Raw genomic sequence first — 21159 nt, 5'->3', positions numbered from 1 at the left:
CGTTCAGGGATTTTAGTAGGAACTTCAATAGTAATAGAGCAGTAATACTGACTGAATATTTCTTCTATGTAAGACACGCGTTTATGTCTTCTCGCTATGACTTTATCGTGGGATTGACAAGTCCCGAGAAGGTTGATGACTCGCAGCTCGTAATCTAAGCCCTCGTTATATCCTGTATAAACCCTTTCACATCGTGGGTCCGAACGATATGTAACACGCCGAGTCTTTCCACCCACCGTATTACTCGGAAGGATGCGTGATAGGTCTAATCATCTTCTTCAGAATCGTCTTCTATATCCTCATCATCATCTTCCATATCATCGTCATCGTCGTCTTCCTCGTCTCCATTTTCTTCGCCATCTGGGTCTTCAAGGCCATAATCGCCTTGGAAATCTGATAACTGTTTCACTTCGGTTTTGTATCCCATGGCTTTGAATTCTTTCTGGAGTTGCTATAAAATGTTAGTTAAACAGACGGCCCAAACGTAACTCCTAAAGAATAAAATAACTTACCTCCATCATTGCATGTGCGCAGCAGACCACCACGTTACTCTTCCCAGGTTCAAACAGGGGCAATAGCCATGTCTTCATAGCCTGCTTAATATCTTCAACTGATATCTTTCTAACTTTCGCAAGCATCTTGATGTTATAATCGGGTTCAAGCCCTCGTATAGCACCGACTATGAATTTTTGCACTGCCGCGGTAGCCAAAGTAGCCTGTTCCTCCGCCATGGCCATCACTAACTGGCTGATTGCGCCCTCAATCATAGGCTTCTCAAACTCGACAGTGCCATCCACTAACGCTGTGATAGCATCACGCGCTGCAGAAATCGCCTTTGATGCTAAGGGGGACCTATATACCTTAAAATGCAAGTACCCTCCGTCTAGTTCCTTTACAAAGTAGGCGCCGTAGGCTAAGCCGTTCCCGCGAACAGCATTCCATAGTGTACCCTCCACAGTTTCCAGATATTGCATGGCAACTAGAAGTGCAGGAATCACTGGGTCGGAGAATGAGGTAAGGCCTTTGCTGGAGCAGATGGAGTAAGAGCTATCAATTGCCCTCATAGGAACAATCGTCACCCCAACAGAACCAGGGTTGCGACCTTCACTATTTAGAAGAGTGTGAGGTTTAATTATAGGGTTGACGGACTCTACGTGAGCGTTGAGTGAGTTAGAGAGTGTATCCCAAGCTTTAACGGGGTCAGGCAGTTTCGAGTTTGATATATCAGCTATGACCAGAATTCGAAGGTTATCAGAAGTGAATAGAGATTTCCTAAGTTCCTCGAACTTTGATATCATCGCTTCGGGGTCCTTGTCATAGAGCTTCTTAAGTCGACGGAGATATACAGTCTTAACAAGAGTGCGTTTCGCCACAAGTAGGGACGAAGCCTCGTTATGAATCGCCATTTCTACTTCACTAGTCATAACTCTACCATCGCGTTTCGCCTCGGGGATATCGGCAAGCTGCTTGGCAACACAGGCCTTTAAACGAGTGAGGTCGAAAATGCTGTCAAACATCATCGTACGAATCCACTCGATAGCAGTAGCATACTTTTCTGGCTCGACTTGGAATCGAATTAGGAAGCTTTCTGAATCGCTGAATCTACTGCCCGAATCCAGGGCATAGCTAACTGTATCTCTCTCCAATTCCATCACCACCTTCTCGAATGGGACACGCTCACCATTCCGACGAATGGGGGTGTTGAAGAAGTTATCGATGAAGAGTGACAACAAAGGTTTGTATGCGGCAGGTAAACTAGAAGTGCCGACGTGGACTGAGATATGCACAAAGTTGGTCGGAACATCTTCGAATTGCACAAATAGGGGTAACTCAGACGAGGCCTGGTCAATGATCTTTTGCGCGGAATTTTTCTGGACACCAAGTTTCCTAGCCATGCCGGATCGTGCAGTCTGAGATTCGATGAAGTGAATCGATTCTATCGGAGGTACCGGCCACTTCTCGAGTACTGAGGCCGGAATCTCAACCTCATTCTGCTTCTTAGCATCCTCTAGCTTCTGGGCTAACTTTTTTAATCCTTCTGCGCCTAGTTCCTGTTTCCTCTTCTCGATCCTCGCTACTTCATCCTCTTTCTGCTTCGTAGCTAGCTGTAAAGAAGGCTTTCCAAGTATAGAGACATGGTGAGCGTCAGCAAGCCATGTTTTGAGAAAAGCCCGCCACTGATCGTCTGTCCACTTTTCTAGAATATCATATTCGTCGAGACTTGCAAGTTGCTTGAGAGTTGATCCGTCTCGGTTACCGAAGAGGTAGTCTGTGATAATATTTGTCGAATAGAATGATTCGGATTCTTCTGCTTGAGCCTTCAGTTGCCGTCGTTCTCTCTGAATACACTCTCTCATGTAGGTCATATCTAGCGGCTGAGCTGCGACCTCCTTGAGCAAAGAGATAAGCCGTTGCTCAACAAATGCTAGCTTTTCTGTAGCTACACCGGTCGGCTGAAGCCAGATAACGCTGTTTGGCCGAGCATCACACATGTAGGAGATAGAGCTAGCAAGCTCTTCTTTCTCCACCATAATATTTTCCAACACTGCGACGGAAGATCCGCATAAGTAAGTCAATAGAATAGTTAGGCCAGATGACTGGATAAGATCGGTGCAGCTTGGCCCAAAGAAACCCACAACCATATCACCTATTGATTCATCCTCTTCAGGAAACTCAACAGTTTCAACTATTGTCTTCTTGAGAGGGGGTGGCTGTGCAGACTCTATCCATGGTCGTTTGAATGGAGCGTCAAGAGGGGGGAGGTCATCTTTGACGCCCTCTTCGAATTGGTCTAGGATAGTAAGAAGATTATCATGGTCAACCTCGCCAACGATGATAATGCACATGTTCCGTGGCTGATACATCTCTCTATGGAAATTTCGTATCCTCTCTGGGGTTAAAACCCGTAGGTTTTCCATCATACCGCCTGTCTCATATCGGAAACCGACATTCTCGGGATAAAGAAGGCGCCGTGCTTTAATGTCCATAATCTCCGCGCTTGAATACTGCACACCTTGCATCTCTGAGTAAACGACACCAGCATCATTGCCTTCGCCATTAATATGATGGACTTCGGTCAGACACGCTGCATCTGTTATGGTGGGTACGATAAGGTGTTCAAGATAGATTGGTAGAATCTGGGCGAATCCTTCCCAACCAGCCGTCTCAAGAGTGTAGGCCGTATGATCTGTCATGGTCCAAGCATTAGTACCTCCATAGGCTCTAGAGGCTAGCTTGTCTAATAGCCCCTTGTAGTGGTAGCTCTTTGAACCCATGAATACTAGGTGTTCAAGGGTATGAGGGGCTCCCGAGTCATCGAAAATTTCAGTGGCCAAGGTGAAGTAGCCATTGACCTTTGGGCCCTTTCGGTCGGTCACGATGACCTGCATACCACTTCGTTCTGATTCATACTGGGTGATGGATGCGTGGGCGTAATCCGTTTGGAAGCTTTGAAGCTTACGAAATCGTACACTAGGGCCCTGTGACCCCATCTTGACATCGAACGACTTAAACGAGGCGGTTTGTATGTAGCTGCTTAACTAGTAAGTGTATATCCACATTAACAAATAAGAAAAGAAAAAAGAAATAACAAAATGACTACGGATTGGTAAATATAAACATGTTGAAAAGACTTCTATAGATGGACAAATATAACCTAGGCATATTCGTACTAACGACAGTAAAATCTGTGATAAGGAGTCATGGTGCGGTCAGGGTGCGTCGTCACTAGAGTCCAGCATCCAGTTAGATGCCACCTTTTTCTAAAAGTGAGACGCATGTAGTAGAAGAGATTTCCACTGCTGCATCAGATTTCTCCGATAACACACCATCCACCCACTCCTTATGCACACTGGGATCGATCACATTAAGGTAGGTTTTCATACCCAATATCACCAACCCTCTGGCGGTAGAAGACAATGAAGGGTACCAATAATAGCGACTAAAGCAGCTGAGAGCGATGTCTTAAGTTGCGCCTGACTGATCATAGCATTATAAATAGCCTGTGTATCCTTACACCCATCTTTTTTGTAAGAAGCTACCGGATACGAGACGACGGGCGCTAATAATAACGGTAGCTACTCAGAAGGATTTATGTATGTATTTGAACGGAGTAGGTACTTGGTGCTCAACAAGGTCGATCCGGGGAATGTAAATCTCAAATGATAAGAGGGTAAATGTCTCTGACATACCTTAGTGACTTTGGTAACCTTGATGACCTTGGTGACACGGTAGAAGACGACCAATAGGATCGAGATGAAAACTGGAGTGGTTTCGATCTGAACCAGCTGCAGGTTGAAGTGACCAAATTTCGGGTTCCAAATCCTGGCCCAAGTCCTGGCCCAAATCCTGGCGTCAGCTTAACGGGTGATGTGATGATGCGGTGTGTCAGGCACGCAGTACTTCCGTACGAATTATCTAGGCATACGACAGCCGGATTGTAGGTCATACAAAAAGAGGGGAAAGGTAGAAATCGTACAAAGACGAAAAAAGCAAATCTAAGATTAATGATGGGTTTGGGTACAATAACGTAATAGATGTGATTCTATCGAAAAAGGTTAGAGTTGAAATACTTAATGAAGTATGAATCTTTTGGATACCTGAACCAGGGTGAAAGAGATACGATAAGTACTTAAAGGTAACTCTTTTTTAAGCCTCCCGATATTTCTCCTTACTTTGATGAGATCAAATCCCTTTGCTCCTACTGTTTCTAGTCCTACTGTTTCTAGTCCTACTAACCCCGCGGCGGGGCTGCAATCGATAGAAGGCTGCGTAACGTAACAAGCGCTTGAGCGCTAGGCGCTACCTAATTGAGTGGGACTTAACAGTATGACCTATCATAAATCACTACCAGGGTATTGTACGTACTAGCTTGGTTACTGGTAGCATGGTCCAAGCTCCATTACAACATTCGAATGATTTGTCCAATAGTAACCAAAACTTGACGTAGCCTTTTCTTTTTGAAGCTATCACCATACGATTACAAGCTTCGTCTTTGTTTGTACAGCAATGCCTCTGAACTATATGCCCAATCTAATTATCAAGAAGAATAGTTATTATATAAAAATACGCGACTAATATCTTTTTCAAAATCTGATGATGACTAGTATCTCAGCTAGCCAGCTCATCATTGTTGTTATTCATGCTGCATAGCTTCCCCCCATCGTTGAACCTCCCAACCTAGTTTGTTTTTCTTAAGGAAGTCTGAAGAGGCCACCTCCGGCACGTCGCTATGTCCAGTAATGAAGGAGGCCAAATTGGCCAGGCGCTGGTCGATTTCTCCCTACACGGCATCTTTCCGGATGAAGACATATCATCGCGACAAATCTCAGCGCAAGATCTTGCGCCAGCTTTAGTATCCTTGGAAACAGCAAAGATAAAGCTAGAGGTATTCCAAATAGCTACCAGCTTCGCTCTAATTCAGCCGCTAATTAAACCACCGTAGTCTGACATCCATAAGATCAACGAAGAGACTGCCCCAGACGTAGACCAATGGATCACCAATGCGAAATCGCTTGAAGATGATATAAACCGATCGCGAACCTGGGCGAATGATATTGTGCGGCGGTCACAAGCACCTGATGTATCAGGTAAAACAATAGAAGAAACAGAAGCTAAAGTTAAGTTCCTGCAACAAGAGGTCGAATACAGCCAGCAAGTCCACCTTGCGTTGGGGAGTATCAAACACGTGAATGGGCTCTTAGACCAGGTGGAACAAGCGCGGGACGAGTGTAGGATATTGGATTCTCTTCACCTCCTAGAAAGTAGGAAACTTAGCCTCCCATCATTGTCCGTCACTGATCGATTCCAGAATCTTGGTCTGGGTTGGACGCAATTCCCGTCGGAAAATCCTGCCGTGTTATGAAACTGCTTGACATGAGGGCTTTCGAGTTGAAATCCACGATTCATGATGTGTTCGACCGGGTCTGGGATTCCCTGGTACGGGTAGACCGAGAGAACAGAAAGATTGCTGTATTTCAAAGTCATGAAGGTACTTGCCGCAGCCAAATACGTCACGGACAATCTAACTTCTTACAGATGAGCAGATGAGTCTATCCGATGCTGTTGTAGGTCTAAAGGCGTATAAAGAACTTGATCAAAAAATGACTTCGTTCTGGCATGGCGTCGACCAAGCCATTATCGGTCCACGCACCAACATTGAAGCTCAGGAGCTACCCAAGATCCAATTGGAGGGTGTATGAATCCCCTCCCGTCACATTAGCGAGATACTAACAGAATATTAGTCGTATTTAACTCTGGGTGAGAGCGCAGATAGATCTATCGCTGCTTTATTTGCCGATCTAGACCAGGTGATGACCTATCTATCCGAGCGCCTACCGGAAGAGTTGGTATATTCCCTATCCAACATAATGATGCAAGACCTTGTCCCTCGGCTTATAAGCACCTGGCTAGACATAGCAGTTCCAGCGTCTCTAAAGGAAATGGACGAGTTTCAAGATGTTACGGAAGCCGTAAAGGCATTTTGCAGCCGTTTGCGGGGTCTAAAACTCTCCGGGTTCCAAGAGCTACAGGAGTGGGTCGACGATGCTCCGAGGGTGTGGCTATCTAAATGTAAAGAGACTGCATTAGATACCGTTCGTACGAGGCTTTCCCGAGGACTAGGCCAACCGAAGGAAGTAGAACGTGTCGAAACTCAGTCCGTCACGCGGTCCGAAGGCAAGGTATTAGTTGCTAACGGTGTTGGCCCTTCGACTGACGATGATGACTGGGGCGCAGCGTGGGATGATGGGGAGACAGATACTCAGGAAGACACCAATTTAAAACCGGAGACAAACGAAGATGACGGAACCGCTGCATGGGGTTGGGGTGAAGATGACACCGTAGGCGAACAGCCTCAAACGGAACCAGCAGTTGAGGAAGACCCTGCGGCAGCATGGGGATGGGGTGAAGACGATACAATAGAAGCAGCCCCTGAAGAGCCGACACCGAAATCTCAACCTTCAAATACACAGACTCGTGAGTTGACGTTAAAAGAAACTTATAATATTTCTTCTATGCCAGAACCAGTCTTAGCACTTGTCTCGGCTATTCTTGAAGATGCAGCCTCACTCGTTGGGTAAGCTCATGCATTATACAAGCCTAATACAAGCCTAGAATCTTAGTGATCTAACTAAATATTAGGAGCGACGGCAACCCGATGGCGTCAACAGCCGGGGGCCTCTTTTCATTGCCAACCCTTGTCCTTGCTATGTTCCGCGCCGTGTCACCATACTACTATACTCTTAATGCAGGCGGTAACATGTAAGTATGCCTTCATTATTTATTTATTTATTTTCTTATAAAAACTCATTTTCGCTCAGGTTCTTATATAATGATGCGATCTACCTTTCCGAGAGGCTTTTGGACCTCTCTAAGGACTGGAAGACCCGCGAAGATCTGACGCCTCGCGCGGTCGCGATGCTCCGCCTCGATAACGACATCAAGGCGCTCCAGTCTTTCGCGACCCGCGCTTACTCGTCCGAGATGTCCACACAAAGAACAGTATTGAGGGATTTACTCGGTGGTTCTCAGAATCTTCTCCAGCAAGACGGGCTCGCCACTTCCGACCTAGAAGCACAAGTCGACAGCGCAACCGGGCACGTGCGTGCCCTCGCCGCAACATGGTCTACTATTTTGTCGAAATCAGCCTGGAGCCAAGCCGTAGGCTCACTAGTCGACACCCTCGCCGCGAAACTTGTCTCCGATGTCATGGACCTAGCAGGCATCGGCCAAGATGAAGCGTACAACATCGCGAGTCTAATCGCGCGCATCACAGAGCTCGACGACCTATTCCTTCCTCCGGGGGCACCGAAGGACGCGGTCCCCACCACGTCCGAATACGCCGGCAGTTGGCTAAGGCTTAAATACCTCAGCGAGGTGCTGCAGAGCAACCTCCAGGACGTACGTTATCTATGGATGGAGAGCGAACTTAGTCTATATTTTTCAGTTGAAGAAGTGGTCGAGTTGATCGGCCTAAGTTTTGTGGATAATGCACGGACGAGAGAGATCGTCAGAGAGATCGAGGCACATCCACAACCGCTTGGGGCGAGGTGACGGAGAGTGGCTATAGGGCTATAGCTGAAGTAGATAGATTACTACCTAGGTACGTAGAAACGTACATTATTAACACTTTATTCATGTACTCCATGTATTGTTACTCTCGGGTATTCTTGGTAGGTAATTTTGCTTCCCAAATTGCTAGCCAGTTGTGCTGGACCAAAGTGTGATGTCTGGTAATGTTTGATGCCATTATCGCTGGGTAAGTCCCCAGTCAACCCCGATCGCACACAATGATCCACAAGCTGTATATCAACTGAACTACCTGGCACCGCTAATGGCGGGCATATGTAGTAAGGGTCACCGCTACTTTGACCGCGCGTCCACGAGCTGCATAGGCTATCAAAAGAACCGTAAATCCCAGCCGTTCCACGGATAAGCTGCTTAGTCTATATATGCCCATCTAGCCCAGCGGACCTGTCAGCGACGGAAACGTCAAGGCTATACCCGAAATTAGGTAAACCCTCCCGTAGGGCAACTATACGAAGAAGTGCGGTGCTCGTGGGACGACATCATGGTCAGTTAGTTATGTGGATGGAGAAGGTTGTCTTTTGGTTCCAACTCGACGGCCTTGGGTCCTGGGCAAACGGCGAACCCGAAATCATGCCACATGGGAAGCCGTGAACATGTGAAGATGCAAAGTGGTTCCTGAATCTGAAATCCACGTGGTGAGCCGAAATTCGGTCGAGCTGTTCTTTGTTTGCAGGAGGAGGGATACACAATTAGCCACCTAACCTAACCTAACCTATCTTACAAACCCAACATTTTTCCGATACCGTACACATCAACAACCAGCCGAATCCGGGTTTCTTCAGAAAGGGACCACTCTCTTATACCATACTCACTTCCCACAGAACCCATCCCAAGCAACCCAACCCAACCCTACACGCCGAACCGGAACTCCCGGACCTTCTTCTGGTAGTAGAACGTGGCGAGCGCGCCGGCAACCAGCAAGCCGATGGGCACCGGGGCGCGGGCCTTAGTCTTGACGACGCGCGGCACGGCCGAGCCCAGCAGGAGGATGCTGTTTCCTAGCGCGAGCTCCGTGCCGTAGTCCTTGTTGCCTTTTATGAGATAGCCTACCAGCCAGCCAGTCAGCCAGCCATTAGTAAGAGATATCTACCTAGGTAAGAAACACGGAACTGGGCCGAGCAAGACTACATATCGACAGTACGCCTGGCTCGAAATAGAGAAGAGCCAAGAGCCGAGCAGCCAAGGAACAACATACCGGAAAACGCATAAGACGCTCCTAATCCCAGACCCGCGATAAGCGACGGCCTCGAGCGCGTCTTGACGAATCCCGCAGTTCCGCTAGCGGCAACTATACGTTTAGGTATCTCTTCGGTTAGCCAGCGCTCGCTCAACCACTTATATCAACTCGTCCAGACAAGTCGCACGTAATAACACTTACGCAAAGCCGCCAGTGTGAAGGAAGGATGTTCCGCCATTGCTAGACTTTGATAGATTCTCAGTATTCGCCCAGTTTATTACTTAATTGTCATGAGGATAAGCGAGGTACCTAATGCTGTGCTGATAACTATCGAATGTACGATATAAATCACGTAGTTAGTTACTGCGCAATACAAAACTTGTAGTTACGAGTTGATCAAGTTAAAAGTTTCCCCAGGTCAAGTTTACAACCCAACAAACCCCCGAACTTACTCCGCGCTCGCGACTTGGAGATCTTCCGAAGCAGCACAGTCCAATTATCAAGCTCTCGCGCAATTCGAGCTGCAGATAGTAAAATCAAATATTCCCCATCATAAGAACTTTGGCAAAGGTCCTTGGCTTTTACTGATAGGATGGATATACGAGATTGGGCATATAGACGCTTCGTAACTTTTACTCGGAAGTCAAGAATATAGTTAACTACAAAGCCATAATCTTCTTCATACTATAAAAAATAAAGAACGATACAGATCACAATAGTATCATATTCACATATAGCACGCTTAAAACCAAATGGCTTGAATATCTAGAGCCGCAAGCGGTCTCCAGAGTTGATATTGATCTTTCCAACGTATACTCTCCTCTTCTCTCCTTATCACTTATGGTAAGTAGTGTGGATAATAATTCTAATGACGACAATACATCTACCTGGTAGTATTGCCATCCATCTCGGTCTCTTCTGTCCTCGCCCAAACAGCTAATTACGCTCTGGCTCAAAGGCCGTGAAGATAAACAATTTCATACCCGCTGGCTTCCACCGACTTTTGGATCGCTACCGTCTCGCTCAACGAGTTCGGCATGTAAAAAAAGAAAGAAAAAAAAAACAACACTAAGCAAGCTCCGAAGCGGTAGCGAGGGTATATGCTCCGAAGATAAAAATCAAAACTAAACCAACAAACCCGTGAACGACCGTATGAAGGGCTGGCCTTTGTCCCTAAAGGGTTCAATATGCCCTGAGGATGACCTCTTCCGTTTCAAAACCCAATAAACGCCGTTGCAATGCAAGATATCCTTCGATATGGCTACGATACACCGTGGTGTTCTTAACCGCCCAAATGAAATGCTAAGATAATAAAAAAGACATGACGTAAAAGTCTGCCTCATTAATCGGGGTTGGCAATAAATAATCGCCCGCTTGTAAGGGTCATCGTACGCTCGTCCACACTACCCCGGCGTCGAAGGTCCTCCGGGTTCTTGACGCTCTTCTCTCTCGTAAGTGCGGCGTTCATCAGACTATTACTCGCAAGCTTAGCGGCGCTAACGCTACCGAGTTCGGGTAGAGCATCGGCCTTCTCTGCGCTACTCCCGCTTCGAGTGCTCTGCGGTCGCTCCAACTTATCGTCCCCAGGAAGATATTCAGGGTCCTCGATAACCATGCTGCCTGCGCGTTCCGGGGTGTCGCCAGGACTCCATCTCTTGCTGTTCTGAGAAGCGCCGGAAGTACGATACGCGAGGCCTCGCCTGCTGCTGGCAGTACTGCTACGCCCGCTGCTACCCGTCCTACGGTGATGCAGGCGGCGCATCGACAAGTCATCCTCGTCGCCGTCTTCGCCCTCGACCTCGGTAGCGCTCAATCGCATCGGTACGCCGCTGACTCCCATATAATTGCTGTCGGGCGTGTACCCTACCACACCAGGCTTGCCGTGATGGCGGATCTTAGCAGCAACCTTACCACCAGTGCTTCCTATCCCGGTCGAAGTGCGGCTTTGTATTACACCGCCTGTGACTTCTTGATTGGCCCTTTGTTTCGCCAAACGCTGTTGAGCCAGGAGTCGCGGGTCTTCTGACTGTGACCGATCGCACCATACGGTGGCTTTTTGCTTTCGAAGTAAGGCGACATAGCTTGTCGAAGGACCGCCGCCTGATCTCGAGGACGTGCTACGTCGAATATCGGCAGTAGGCGACGTTCGGTAGGCGGCAGGCGGAGTGTTGCTGGAGGTGGTGCTGAATGTATTGACGGAGGGGGATCGCCGTGTATGGCCCATAGAGGGCTGTGGTTGTTGCAGATGCTGCATTGGAATGAAGGCTTGTGGGAATACGCTGGAGGAAGACGTTCTTGATCTCGAGTGGGAATAAACTTGAGGAGACGGATCGAGAGATCTCATTCTCATATTATGATCTTGGCCTAACATGGTCGAGAAGGATTTTCTCCTCTTCTCCCCTTTCGGAATTCCAGTCACAAAAAAAGCACTGACGATCCAAATTGCTTATTCCTATGGGTCGCTTAGCTTGGCCGGATCGGCGTTGGGTGGGCGGAGGGTGCGATAGGCGACTATGAAGGTGTAGGTAGGCGTTTGATGGAGTTCGTCTAATGAGACATGTAACCTATGCAGTCCGACTCTTTTGGGGGCGGTGGATATAGCGGGCGGCTGGGCGCTTATAACTCGAGTAGTTGCCGAGAGATAATAGTCTGCAACACAATGATGCCTTAACTATGTATTATTTGAATTCCTTTTGAATAAAATAATATCGTGTGATTGTGGTGGCTTGAGGTGAATAGAAGGTCGAGACAACCTTGGAAATGGCTTGGATATTTGGTAGGTAAGAGTAGTTGTAGGTAGGTAGTCAGGTACCTGGGCAAGTCAACGTTGCATAGGCTGTGCCTGTTGCTGATGTGGATGATGTCCAGTCGCCGGGGAGTCCAGGGTACTAACTGGCTGACTGGCTGACACACGTGTGGAATGTGCCAATGAGGGATCCTTTTTTTTTTTTCTCTCGCACACTCGCACACTCCGTTGTCTAGCGTTTTCGAAGTGGGCTGGATTTGTCTTGAGTGGGGGACCGTCGTATCTCTAGCGCTACAGTGGTAGCCCGCAAAGACAACAAGAGAAACTAATAAGCTGTTTGAATAAACGAGACGACGACAAGGGACGTTCGTGATTCTTAAGCAAAGGCAGAGCGAATATTGCTTTGGCTTTCGGCTTTGGCTTTGGCTTTGGCTTTGATTCCGTAAAATATAAGCCCTTCCTCTTTAATATTAATACAATAGTGATACTTTGTTCTTGCTCTTGTATTTTGTCTTGATTCTTTCTCTTTTGCGCGGTCGAGGGATGCAAAACAAAGTAAGTGTCGATAATCGATAATCGATAATCGATAGTCGATAATTTACGCCGAGTCGGCTCACTTGCCTTATTATTGTTAAATATTTTGCTAGTGCCTAGCGACTTGGTTGAGTGCCGCTGTAGCGCTTGCAACCGAGTTTCTCACTTCTTAGTGACGCAAAGCGATAAACAGAGGCGATAAATGACAGTGGTGAAGCAGTGAAGGGGAGGGCAATCCTAGCTGAAAGCGCTCAATTCGGTCTAGTGCCAAGTAGCTTGTTCACAAGTGCAGCCAATCAGAATCGAATCTTGTACCAGGCGGCCTCGTTGGTCGCTAATCACCTCGTAGCTGTTGACGTGATCTCGATATCTTGTTGACGTTTAGAGAAGGGATTGTCCAATGGCGCCGTCAATACGGGCTCGCTGCTGATGTCGATCACCTCCAAGCTTCCCAGGAAATACGGAAAAGCTGCGCTACGACACATGCAAGGCCGATACCAAGATCAGGGCCAAGGTCAAGATCAAGTTGAGGCTAAGGTGAGGACAGAAAGACTTGTAAATTGTAAATCGAGGGATGGGCCGGGCCTAGCTGTTATGTATATTGAAGGGTCTTAACCTAGTGTATAGGTAGATCGATGTTCGATGTTCGATGTTCGACACAACCCCGGTAGAAATGGAAATGCCTCGGAATCCCTGGAATCCTTGGAATGAGGAGAAAAGAAGTCTTAGCTGCAAACAAGTAACCTACATACATACCTACATATATATGTATGATACCTATGATACATATGTACTAGGTATGTGATTGAAGCGGGATGACAACCCTGATGACACCTACATTACCACGTATTTACTTATTATCGACGAGAAGGGTGACCTTGGGAAAAGGTCTGGGGGATTCTATGGTTCTATTTTCTTCTTGATTCGGCAATAATTGATGATGGAATCGATCGTTCGTCTCGGTATTATTGTTCGAATCATTGACATCAGCCCATTGCCCACTATCCTTAGGTATCCAAGGCGGGGAAAAGGGAGCGAGGATCGTGGATGGGATTGTTAGACGTGGATGCTGGTAGATGGGATTCCCCGAGGTTTTGGTTGTGCGCGCAATTGATTTTTCTTTCTTTCTATTCTTTTTTTTTCTATCGTTGATCAAATTTCCCATGGTTCCTACCATGCTCATGCTCATGCTCATGCCGTGCTGCCGACCTTATTCGCTTTCGATAGGTAGTATTTTGCGCGATGTTACGGGAAACTGCAGGCTTGTAGCCCGTACGATATGTAGGTACCTTTTAGGTAGTTTTGGCCTTTTAGCTTTTAGGGCTGTTTTACTAGGTTAGGTGGTACCTAACCAAGCCTATCAACATACCATGATATGTATGACTTATGGCCGGTTTGGGATACATGTCTTGTAAGTACCCCCTAAGCAGGTAAGATCCCTGTCAGCCTAGCAAAACCCCACACTTAGGTATACTCTAAACGGTACCGTTGCAATCGTCTTCAATACTCTTACCCACTATCACATCTATATACATTTATCATGCGTTTCCTGGTAGATACCTTGTACATAGCAAACATACTCAAGTTTGCTTAACGTTAATTCACATTTAGTATAATTCGGTAGGTGACATGAACACGACAAATAGTGACGAAATATCATCCAGCACATCCGTTATGCTCGGCGAATTAGCAATTGGCCTGGGGCTTTTAGACTAATAAGACTTAAGAAGGCCTAGCTATCTCCAGTAGCCAGCACCGATAGCTGGATCTCCTAGTGAAACGCTGTGACGCTCAGGAACAACAAAGGTAGATACACTATGATGTCGAAGCATTATCCACCTTCGTATAAACCGACGGCCTAATTGCATGGATATCCTTTTCTCCTTCCTGTATTCCTTTCGCCTTCGCAAACAATGACAGAAGCCAAGAATTCCTCGGTAGAAAACGAGACGCCAGTCCGACCACGCGAGCACTATTTTCTTCTCTTTCGATATATACCTCTATAGCATAGAGGTTAAGGAGGGGCAAGGAAAAGAAAGCTTCAAAAGACCCTCGGGTTGTTACGAGCTAGATGATGTAACCTAAGAAACTTTTGGCACAATCGCGGGACGATAGATAAATGTAAGTTAAAAAAGCAAGGCAGAATCGGATATAATATTTAATGTCTTTTGTTTCTATGTATCATTCAGCTCCGCGAGGCTCGGCCAGGGATGTAGAGGTGTATTGCCAAGCTTTGTTCACTTTTGACCCCCATGCAGTAACATAGACTTTCATGTAAAGTGTTCAAAATCAGAGTCTCCAATTCCTCTCGAGTCATGTTGATCATATTAGAATAGAAGCATAGTAGTGACAATCACCAGCGGACCCAGGGCCGGCGCCAATCGGCAAATTACCAGTCTATTAGGGACCTGATTAACTATCAATTGTTTGCATAGGCTGGTTATCCTGCTATGTAGGTATTCCGTAACCATTTTAATGCCTTACACCCTTGACGTAAACGAAACATATGTATGTAGAGTTGTGTGATAACCCGGTATAAGAGAAATATAGCGTATTCGGATAAATACCTCAGTGGATAATTCCAACTCGGCTCTTTATAGTATGTAGCTCGCCTGTTACGCTATACAAAGAGGATCATATGGTTTTGCTGTACTTGTCGGGTTGAAGTCTGTACCTACCCAAGTTCTAATATCACAATGCGGAGAGAGCTCTGGCCTTATGGAATAGAGCACGTGTTTCCGGCACGGCAGTGCCAGTTTTATATGTCAGACACCATCTGGTCTCGGCGGCCAGCGGCCGAGAACCTGGTTAACTTAATTTTAATCGTCGTTGAATGGTTCGATTCTAGAATATCCCCCCTTCCCTCAACAACCTAGGCTTACTTACTGTCCCGAAGAATGAGGTTGTATGGATAGCACGGAGCATTTGCTACGGGACGTCACGCTGGAATCCCGCATGCGCTGGGACTTTGGGAAGGCTGGGCTCCATGTCAGCATGTGTCCTGGCACGGCACGAGAGCTTAAAGGCAGAGCTGCAATGCGACGATAAAAAGACCCAGGCGGTCAGGCTTTTGAGTTCGCATATGTCCATGTATTGTACTACCTATTGTGATGCGTTCAGCGACCAGGCTAGTTGCATGTAAATACATAATGTATGTAAGAGTTAGTGTAGGTGTGTAGGAATGTTGGCATGGTACTATCGTGCGTGCCGTTCTTATGCATGGTAGTTCCCCATGCTGCTGCTTTGCGACGGACTGTAGTATGCAGCCGGTTTTGTTCTAGCCCGAGACTATCGAAACTCTTATGTACCTTACTATGTAGGAACAAGGAAGTTAGTGTGTGAATAGGATCAATTTCACCACATCTATCCATAATCCCTATACTGCCAACAATATTTGCGATAGGCAATTCTTTTCGGCCCCGCTATAATAGCTTATTTACCTTCTCTTTCACTTCCCCTCAAGATAATAAAATGTCTTCCATCATCTCGAAATCGCTCGTGAGATAATGGGCAAATAAACTGGATATCATTTAAAAGTCTGGACCATTCTTTTTTCATGCATGTAAGTAGTTAGTGTAGTTATAACTATGCATTGTATAACTTTATGTTCTAACTACACCATAACAGTATCATTAGGTTGGTACCTCCATCTTGGAACTCAAACCTTAAAACAGGCATTAGACGAAAGGAGACAAAAAGGTTCCGAAAAATATCGGGCGGGTAGAAGGTTCGTGGCGGCGCCGGAGCTTGCGGCGGCTCTCTTTCCTTAGGTACCTAAGACATTTTATTATTGAATTTCGTAGAACGGGGGTTGCCTCAATTTCGTCCGGCCCTAGTAATTCGCTTAAGGAACTAGGTTAACACATTCTCTTGCTGTCTTGCTGTCTTGCTGTCTTGCTGTCTTGTAACTAAAACCTGCAGAGAAATAATACAAAAAGGGAGGAAACATTACGAGTCATCCACCTCTGCTTCCAACCCCTCGTCTCCGCCGGCGTCAGGAACGCGCCTTTTTCCCCATCCTTTAAAATCCTACCTCCTAACGGGATAGTATTGACTTATCGGCTTGTTGGCTTGTTGGTCTCTACCTCACTTCCAACTACTTCCAACAATCCCCTCATTACTACTACTCATTACTACTACATTATCTAAACGACTAGGGTTTAACTTTACGCCGCAACTGAGGAATTTCCAGCTTCCATACCTATACAACTTAAGCATAGGTAGCCCTGGATATATTTGAGCTGATAATTAACACGAAATCAGTATTATTTTCCGATCGAGCCTCAAGATCTCGATCTAGCCGAAGAGTCTCCCCTTTTCTCATTTTATCTCTCATTCCGGCACATTCTATATGTATTATTATTGATTTTTTGGTAATCAACGGGGGTTGCACGACTTGAGTAAGGTCCTGATTTGGCTATGCGACTCATCTCGACGCCATTTTAGCAACGTATCCCCTTAGCTGGAAATCAAGGAAAGCTGCTATAGCACAACCTTTATACAATTGATGCATCTCGTCGGGATGACGACATCGTCTACGATTCGTTACCACCTAAGGTATATCTTGCGAAGCCTCAAAGCCTTGTTTGCAGCGCATCTTGATTAGCCGAGCTATTCGCACCCCTATTGAATAAACTGTATATTTTTGGGAAGCTATTGTAAAAAGTGGAAGAAGAAAGAGATAAGCATGGGCTATAACCAATAACCACAGAATCCAGTATCGTTCGCCGTATTTGTAATTCATAATGTACATTAGTTATTTCCCAATCGGAATGGCATCTCTTGCTCCCTGTCAATACCGTGAAAAATACCTTATCAAGACGCCAGATTATGCCCCCGACCAAGACGCCATATCATCATGACATATTACCAACCCTGAATTTAATATGAATCAAGGTCGAATTTACTCTTCCATTTCGCCATCTTCAATTAACCTCCCCAAAATAAGACTCTGGATTACCAGCTCGTCACTGAGGGTCCTAATCCTCTTCGGCGGCGGGTCGGCTTCCTCGGATCCTGTGCTCTGCCGTTTTCGTTTCCTAGTGCCCGTGTTTCCTGTAGATGATCCAAAAAGAGCATCCTGTGCATTATGCAGAGAGTCGTCGACATACACCCAGTCGAACGGTCGATTTTGGGATTCCTCATCCCGAAGCTTGACTCTGGCTTCCTCAAGACTATAAACCCGCACTAAAGAACCACCAAGCACTTGTGCTAGAAACACATATGGTAGTTTTTTCCCTTCATTCTTAGTTTTCTTCATAACGAGAAGAATCCGTGCCTCGTCTAATAGCTTTGGTCTTTCGTTTACCACATCTGCTAGCTTAGCCGTAGAAGCATCATAAGGTTGTAGATTGCGCGAGCGGATAGCCTCCCCTAAGAGTGTACTTGGACCGGCGCATAGGAGGTATGAGGACCAATCTATTATTTCCCTTTTTGAAATGCAGTTCATTATCCACTTAGGTGCCAAACATGGGATGCCGAGTGCAAGAGCCTGCATATACTTCACTTTCCGAGAGTGTCCATCGGCTATCAAAGCTGCAAATCCAGTATCTTTATCGAGAAGTGTTAATGAGCTGGATAGGTTACGAAAAGAGGTATTATTCCCCGTGGCTTGGAATGAATCAAATTTGAAAAGTTCATCGAAACCATCTGGGAGAATCTTGCCGCCTTCTTGGCGAATCATATGTTCAACATTAGCCCTATCCGTAGGTTTCCCTTTATTCTTCCGAACCTGTGGCCCTTGGAAAGAGAGGGCAAAAACCATCCCTTCGAAGATTCCACGATTTGCTGTCGAATCTTGTAATGGATGTTGATTAACGAAAGACTGCCTTGCAAGTTTTCGGGTGGTTGGTTTCCGCTCGTTTCTATCAGATGCAGATAATGGTGATCTAGCTAATTCATCGGTTGATACTGAACTATAACGTGTCTTTCTTCTTAGACTTTCTCGAGAACGTGAAAATGTCTTGATTTGAGGCAGTGAAGATGAGAGTGATTGCCTTCCTCGACGTTGTACTTTCGTTACGGCTGGGGACGAACTACGTCTTTCAACACCTTCAAGTGCGACATCGGGATCTGTACTAGGCGTGATACTCGAAGAAATACTGGGGGTTGCTGATAGGGTTGATAAAGTTGATGTTCCCGTCCTAGGGTCTGAAGCAGGGGGTAAATCACGTTCGGTAGATGACGGCGTGACTACGTTGTCCAGCCTCGCCGACTGCCGGATTGCACTCTGTGGGGAGGATGCTAGAACTATAGAGGGCGAAGAGTCTAAAGTAGACTGTTCTCTAGTGGATTTAGACTCTTGACCTGCAGATATCAATGTAGGCTGCTCTGGAAGATTTGGGGTTCCGCTTGAATCCTTTTGCTGCTCTCCAGAATTTATACCGTTTGATAGCACTGGCAATGGGAGAGTTTCGGACTCGGATATAGCACTGGAATAAAGGCGCACTTCATCCAAGAATTTTGGTGGTTCCACGGAAGTGCTTGGAGGACTAGTCTCAGGAATAGTCTCCCTATATTCCATATTAGACAAGGGGGGTCTGGATTTCGAAAGATTGTTGGTATTAGAATCTCCGGCATTGTCAATGTCCTTTTCACTAGAGCCATCAAAGACCTTGGAATCGGCTTTAGTATGTTGCGGTGGCATGATATGCTCTTGAGAGTCTGCAACTGTTTCCTGCGACTTGTTGTTATCAGTTGCAGTCTCACGGTGATACTTTACCAAATACTGTTCTGCATTCGTTCTACTTCGACCCTGAAACGATTTGACGCGACTAGTCGATGGCACTTCCACATCATAACCCTTGCCTGCACCTGCACGGGGGAGACTGACGGATGGGAACGATTTGCTAGCCTTTTCCTGCTTCAACCTAGCCAGGCGACGGCGGTGCGCAACCAAGTCTGCTTCAGAATCCGAATCTAATCCCTCGTGAACTTGACTAGAAGGATCCGTCGCCTCAGTCTCCAAGCTCCCCTTTCGACACGACTTATACTCGCTAATTGGTTCTGGCACAGTTCTACGTCTGGAGATTCCAAAGCAGGGAAGCGGAGTTTCGTCATCATTTCCTTGATTGGCGCCCTCGTCTTCGTGGCTATTCGTCGGGACGGATGGTGTTTTTTCATCCGAAGGTCGAGATGAGATTCCAGAAAACGTTGGACTTGAGGTGAAGGCGCGAGTAGGGGAAGTCCTAAGTCCCTTGTGTTTTAGGGGAGACGAGGCGACTGGGTTAGGTGATATTATATTTTGACTAAAGACATCAGGCGACGGACGAGAAGACGTAGGACTAGCTTTCCGTACTGCCGAAGTCCATTGTGTTTGGCCAAAAAGCTGCGACGGGGGGATCAATTGGGCTTCATCCCCACGATGTTGAAATAACTTCTGGGTTATTGTAGGTGTCTGGGGAGGCGCTGCATAATGGCCACTCGCTCCAGGCGCATCCGATGTCGATTGTAACTTTCTAGCAGCATGACTAGCAAAATCTACCTCAGCTTCTTCCTCGTCCCCTTCTGGTACAGAGTCTGGTATGTTGTAATGAGTACGCCTAAAGTTTAAGTACCCCGTATCATTTTCGCCAAGAGTGGGGTGTTCGTGAACGCTGCTTGCCTGCGATGTTAATTGCACCTGCGAATTTTCGTTGTACTGCTCATAACTACGCCCATCGTTTGATTGTGTTGGCGATCCTGACGACATTTCTTCTGTTCTTCCCTTTGGTGTATTCGATTGTTGGAGAGGAGGCAGCGCATCATCTATAATTGGCTGAGTAGGTTGCTCAACTGCAGGTGTAGCATTGTCGCATATTGACTGGATAGAAACCGGATCGGGTTCTCCGGGTTCTAAAGTTGACGGCAGGTAGGGGGAACACGATACCGACGAGTTGGAGTTTGGTCGCGCTTGGCTGGGTTGCTTCATTGAATCATCCTCAGCACTTGGCTTAATGAGCGCGTTCGACGCGTTTCGTGGCCGTCCCTACATAGTGGGATGCAATTAGATCAGTGCCACCCTTGCCAAAATCAAGGCCAAGTCTATGGCCAGCGTAGCAATAGGAATGCCCATGTCATACATACCTTGGTTATTTTAGGAGCCTCTTCCGACCGATTCGGGGAATAGGAATGGGAATGGGAATGGGAGATATTTGCCTTTGTTGGCCTGATGCTTGATACCAAGGCACTTCGTTTCGATTGATAGGGTGGCTGCATAGGCTCAGGCGAACTACTCAGCTGTTTTCGCCGTGGTTAGGCCAGAAAATCAACCCAGTGCTGATCATTTAACGGAACACCACTTACCACTCCCACCCCATGTCGCAGCATGTGCATCTCTAACATATCTTGACTATCCTGGCTTTCATTTTCGCCAGCTATAGCTCTCTTTTCTGCTGCAGCAACCAATTTTGCAGCTTTGCGAGCCATGCTGATGGGTCATGAGATTGCATCTCAGACTTATGAAAAACCAGGCGGAAAAGACGCGGTGCAGAACCGTAAATCAATTAAAGCGAGACTTTTCAGGCAGCTTGGATAAAGGAAAGTACCATGGTACCAACAAAGCCTCCACTTACCACGCGAGACGAACGCGCCATCATATGACGCAATTTAAGGTTATACGCTAATGTACCAACGA

At 46.6% G+C, this 21159-nt stretch overlaps 5 protein-coding genes across 5 annotated transcripts; 1 reads left to right on the top strand and 4 right to left on the bottom strand.

Annotated features, from left to right (window-relative positions):
• Nucleotides 1-93: 93 nt before the first annotated feature.
• On the bottom strand, nt 94-3823 carry F4813DRAFT_34814 (Metalloenzyme, LuxS/M16 peptidase-like protein). The gene is made up of 2 exons (XM_049242041.1): nt 513-3823; nt 94-451 (listed from the first exon to the last, which is right to left on the bottom strand). Exons 1-2 carry the CDS (start codon nt 3489-3491, stop codon nt 266-268), a joined length of 3165 nt encoding a protein of 1054 aa, XP_049100931.1. The 5' UTR covers nt 3492-3823; the 3' UTR covers nt 94-265.
• Nucleotides 3824-5230: 1407 nt separating this feature from the next.
• F4813DRAFT_388222 (uncharacterized protein) lies at nt 5231-8052 on the top strand (the record flags this gene model as incomplete). The annotated part of the gene is made up of 7 exons (XM_049246673.1): nt 5231-5386; nt 5444-5762; nt 5810-5989; nt 6037-6194; nt 6243-7075; nt 7141-7260; nt 7320-8052. The coding sequence occupies 7 exons, from the start codon at nt 5231-5233 to the stop codon at nt 8050-8052; spliced, it is 2499 nt and encodes an 832-aa protein (XP_049100930.1).
• Nucleotides 8053-8494: 442 nt separating this feature from the next.
• Nucleotides 8495-9582, bottom strand: F4813DRAFT_34753 (transmembrane proteins 14C-domain-containing protein). Its single transcript, XM_049241974.1, has 3 exons — nt 9467-9582; nt 9284-9376; nt 8495-9134 (listed from the first exon to the last, which is right to left on the bottom strand). The coding sequence occupies exons 1-3, from the start codon at nt 9501-9503 to the stop codon at nt 8938-8940; spliced, it is 327 nt and encodes a 108-aa protein (XP_049100929.1). The 5' UTR covers nt 9504-9582; the 3' UTR covers nt 8495-8937.
• Nucleotides 9583-10383: 801 nt separating this feature from the next.
• Nucleotides 10384-12386, bottom strand: F4813DRAFT_34716 (uncharacterized protein). The gene is made up of 2 exons (XM_049241924.1): nt 12078-12386; nt 10384-11914 (listed from the first exon to the last, which is right to left on the bottom strand). The coding sequence occupies exon 2, from the start codon at nt 11634-11636 to the stop codon at nt 10608-10610; it is 1029 nt and encodes a 342-aa protein (XP_049100928.1). The 5' UTR covers nt 11637-11914; nt 12078-12386; the 3' UTR covers nt 10384-10607.
• A 5062-nt stretch (nt 12387-17448) lies between these two features.
• Nucleotides 17449-20951, bottom strand: F4813DRAFT_388219 (uncharacterized protein; the record flags this gene model as incomplete). Its single annotated transcript, XM_049246672.1, has 3 exons — nt 17449-20511; nt 20610-20762; nt 20829-20951. The coding sequence occupies 3 exons, from the start codon at nt 20949-20951 to the stop codon at nt 17449-17451; spliced, it is 3339 nt and encodes a 1112-aa protein (XP_049100927.1).
• Nucleotides 20952-21159: the final 208 nt, after the last annotated feature.

Source organism: Daldinia decipiens (genome assembly GCF_022478715.1).
Source record: "Daldinia decipiens strain CBS 113046 unplaced genomic scaffold F4813scaffold_11, whole genome shotgun sequence".
Classification (NCBI taxonomy): Eukaryota; Fungi; Ascomycota; class Sordariomycetes; order Xylariales; family Hypoxylaceae; genus Daldinia; species Daldinia decipiens.
This window is presented reverse-complemented; position numbering and strand designations above follow the sequence as displayed.

Bases quoted from the DNA above. Each gene is read 5' to 3' on its own strand.
- F4813DRAFT_34814 (XM_049242041.1), bottom strand. From the start codon at position 3,491: ATGGGGTCACAGGGCCCTAGTGTACGATTTCGTAAGCTTCAAAGCTTC. The intron at 452-512 runs GTAAGTTATTTT...AACATTTTATAG, and splicing joins GCGCACATGCAATGATGGAG to CAACTCCAGAAAGAATTCAA.
- F4813DRAFT_34753 (XM_049241974.1), bottom strand. From the start codon at position 9,503: ATGGCGGAACATCCTTCCTTCACACTGGCGGCTTTGC. The intron at 9,377-9,466 runs GTAAGTGTTATT...CTAAACGTATAG, and splicing joins CTTCACACTGGCGGCTTTGC to TTGCCGCTAGCGGAACTGCG. The intron at 9,135-9,283 runs GTATGTTGTTCC...GCTGGCTGGTAG, and splicing joins AGCGTCTTATGCGTTTTCCG to GCTATCTCATAAAAGGCAAC.
- F4813DRAFT_34716 (XM_049241924.1), bottom strand. From the start codon at position 11,636: ATGTTAGGCCAAGATCATAATATGAGAATGAGATCTCTCGATCCGTCT.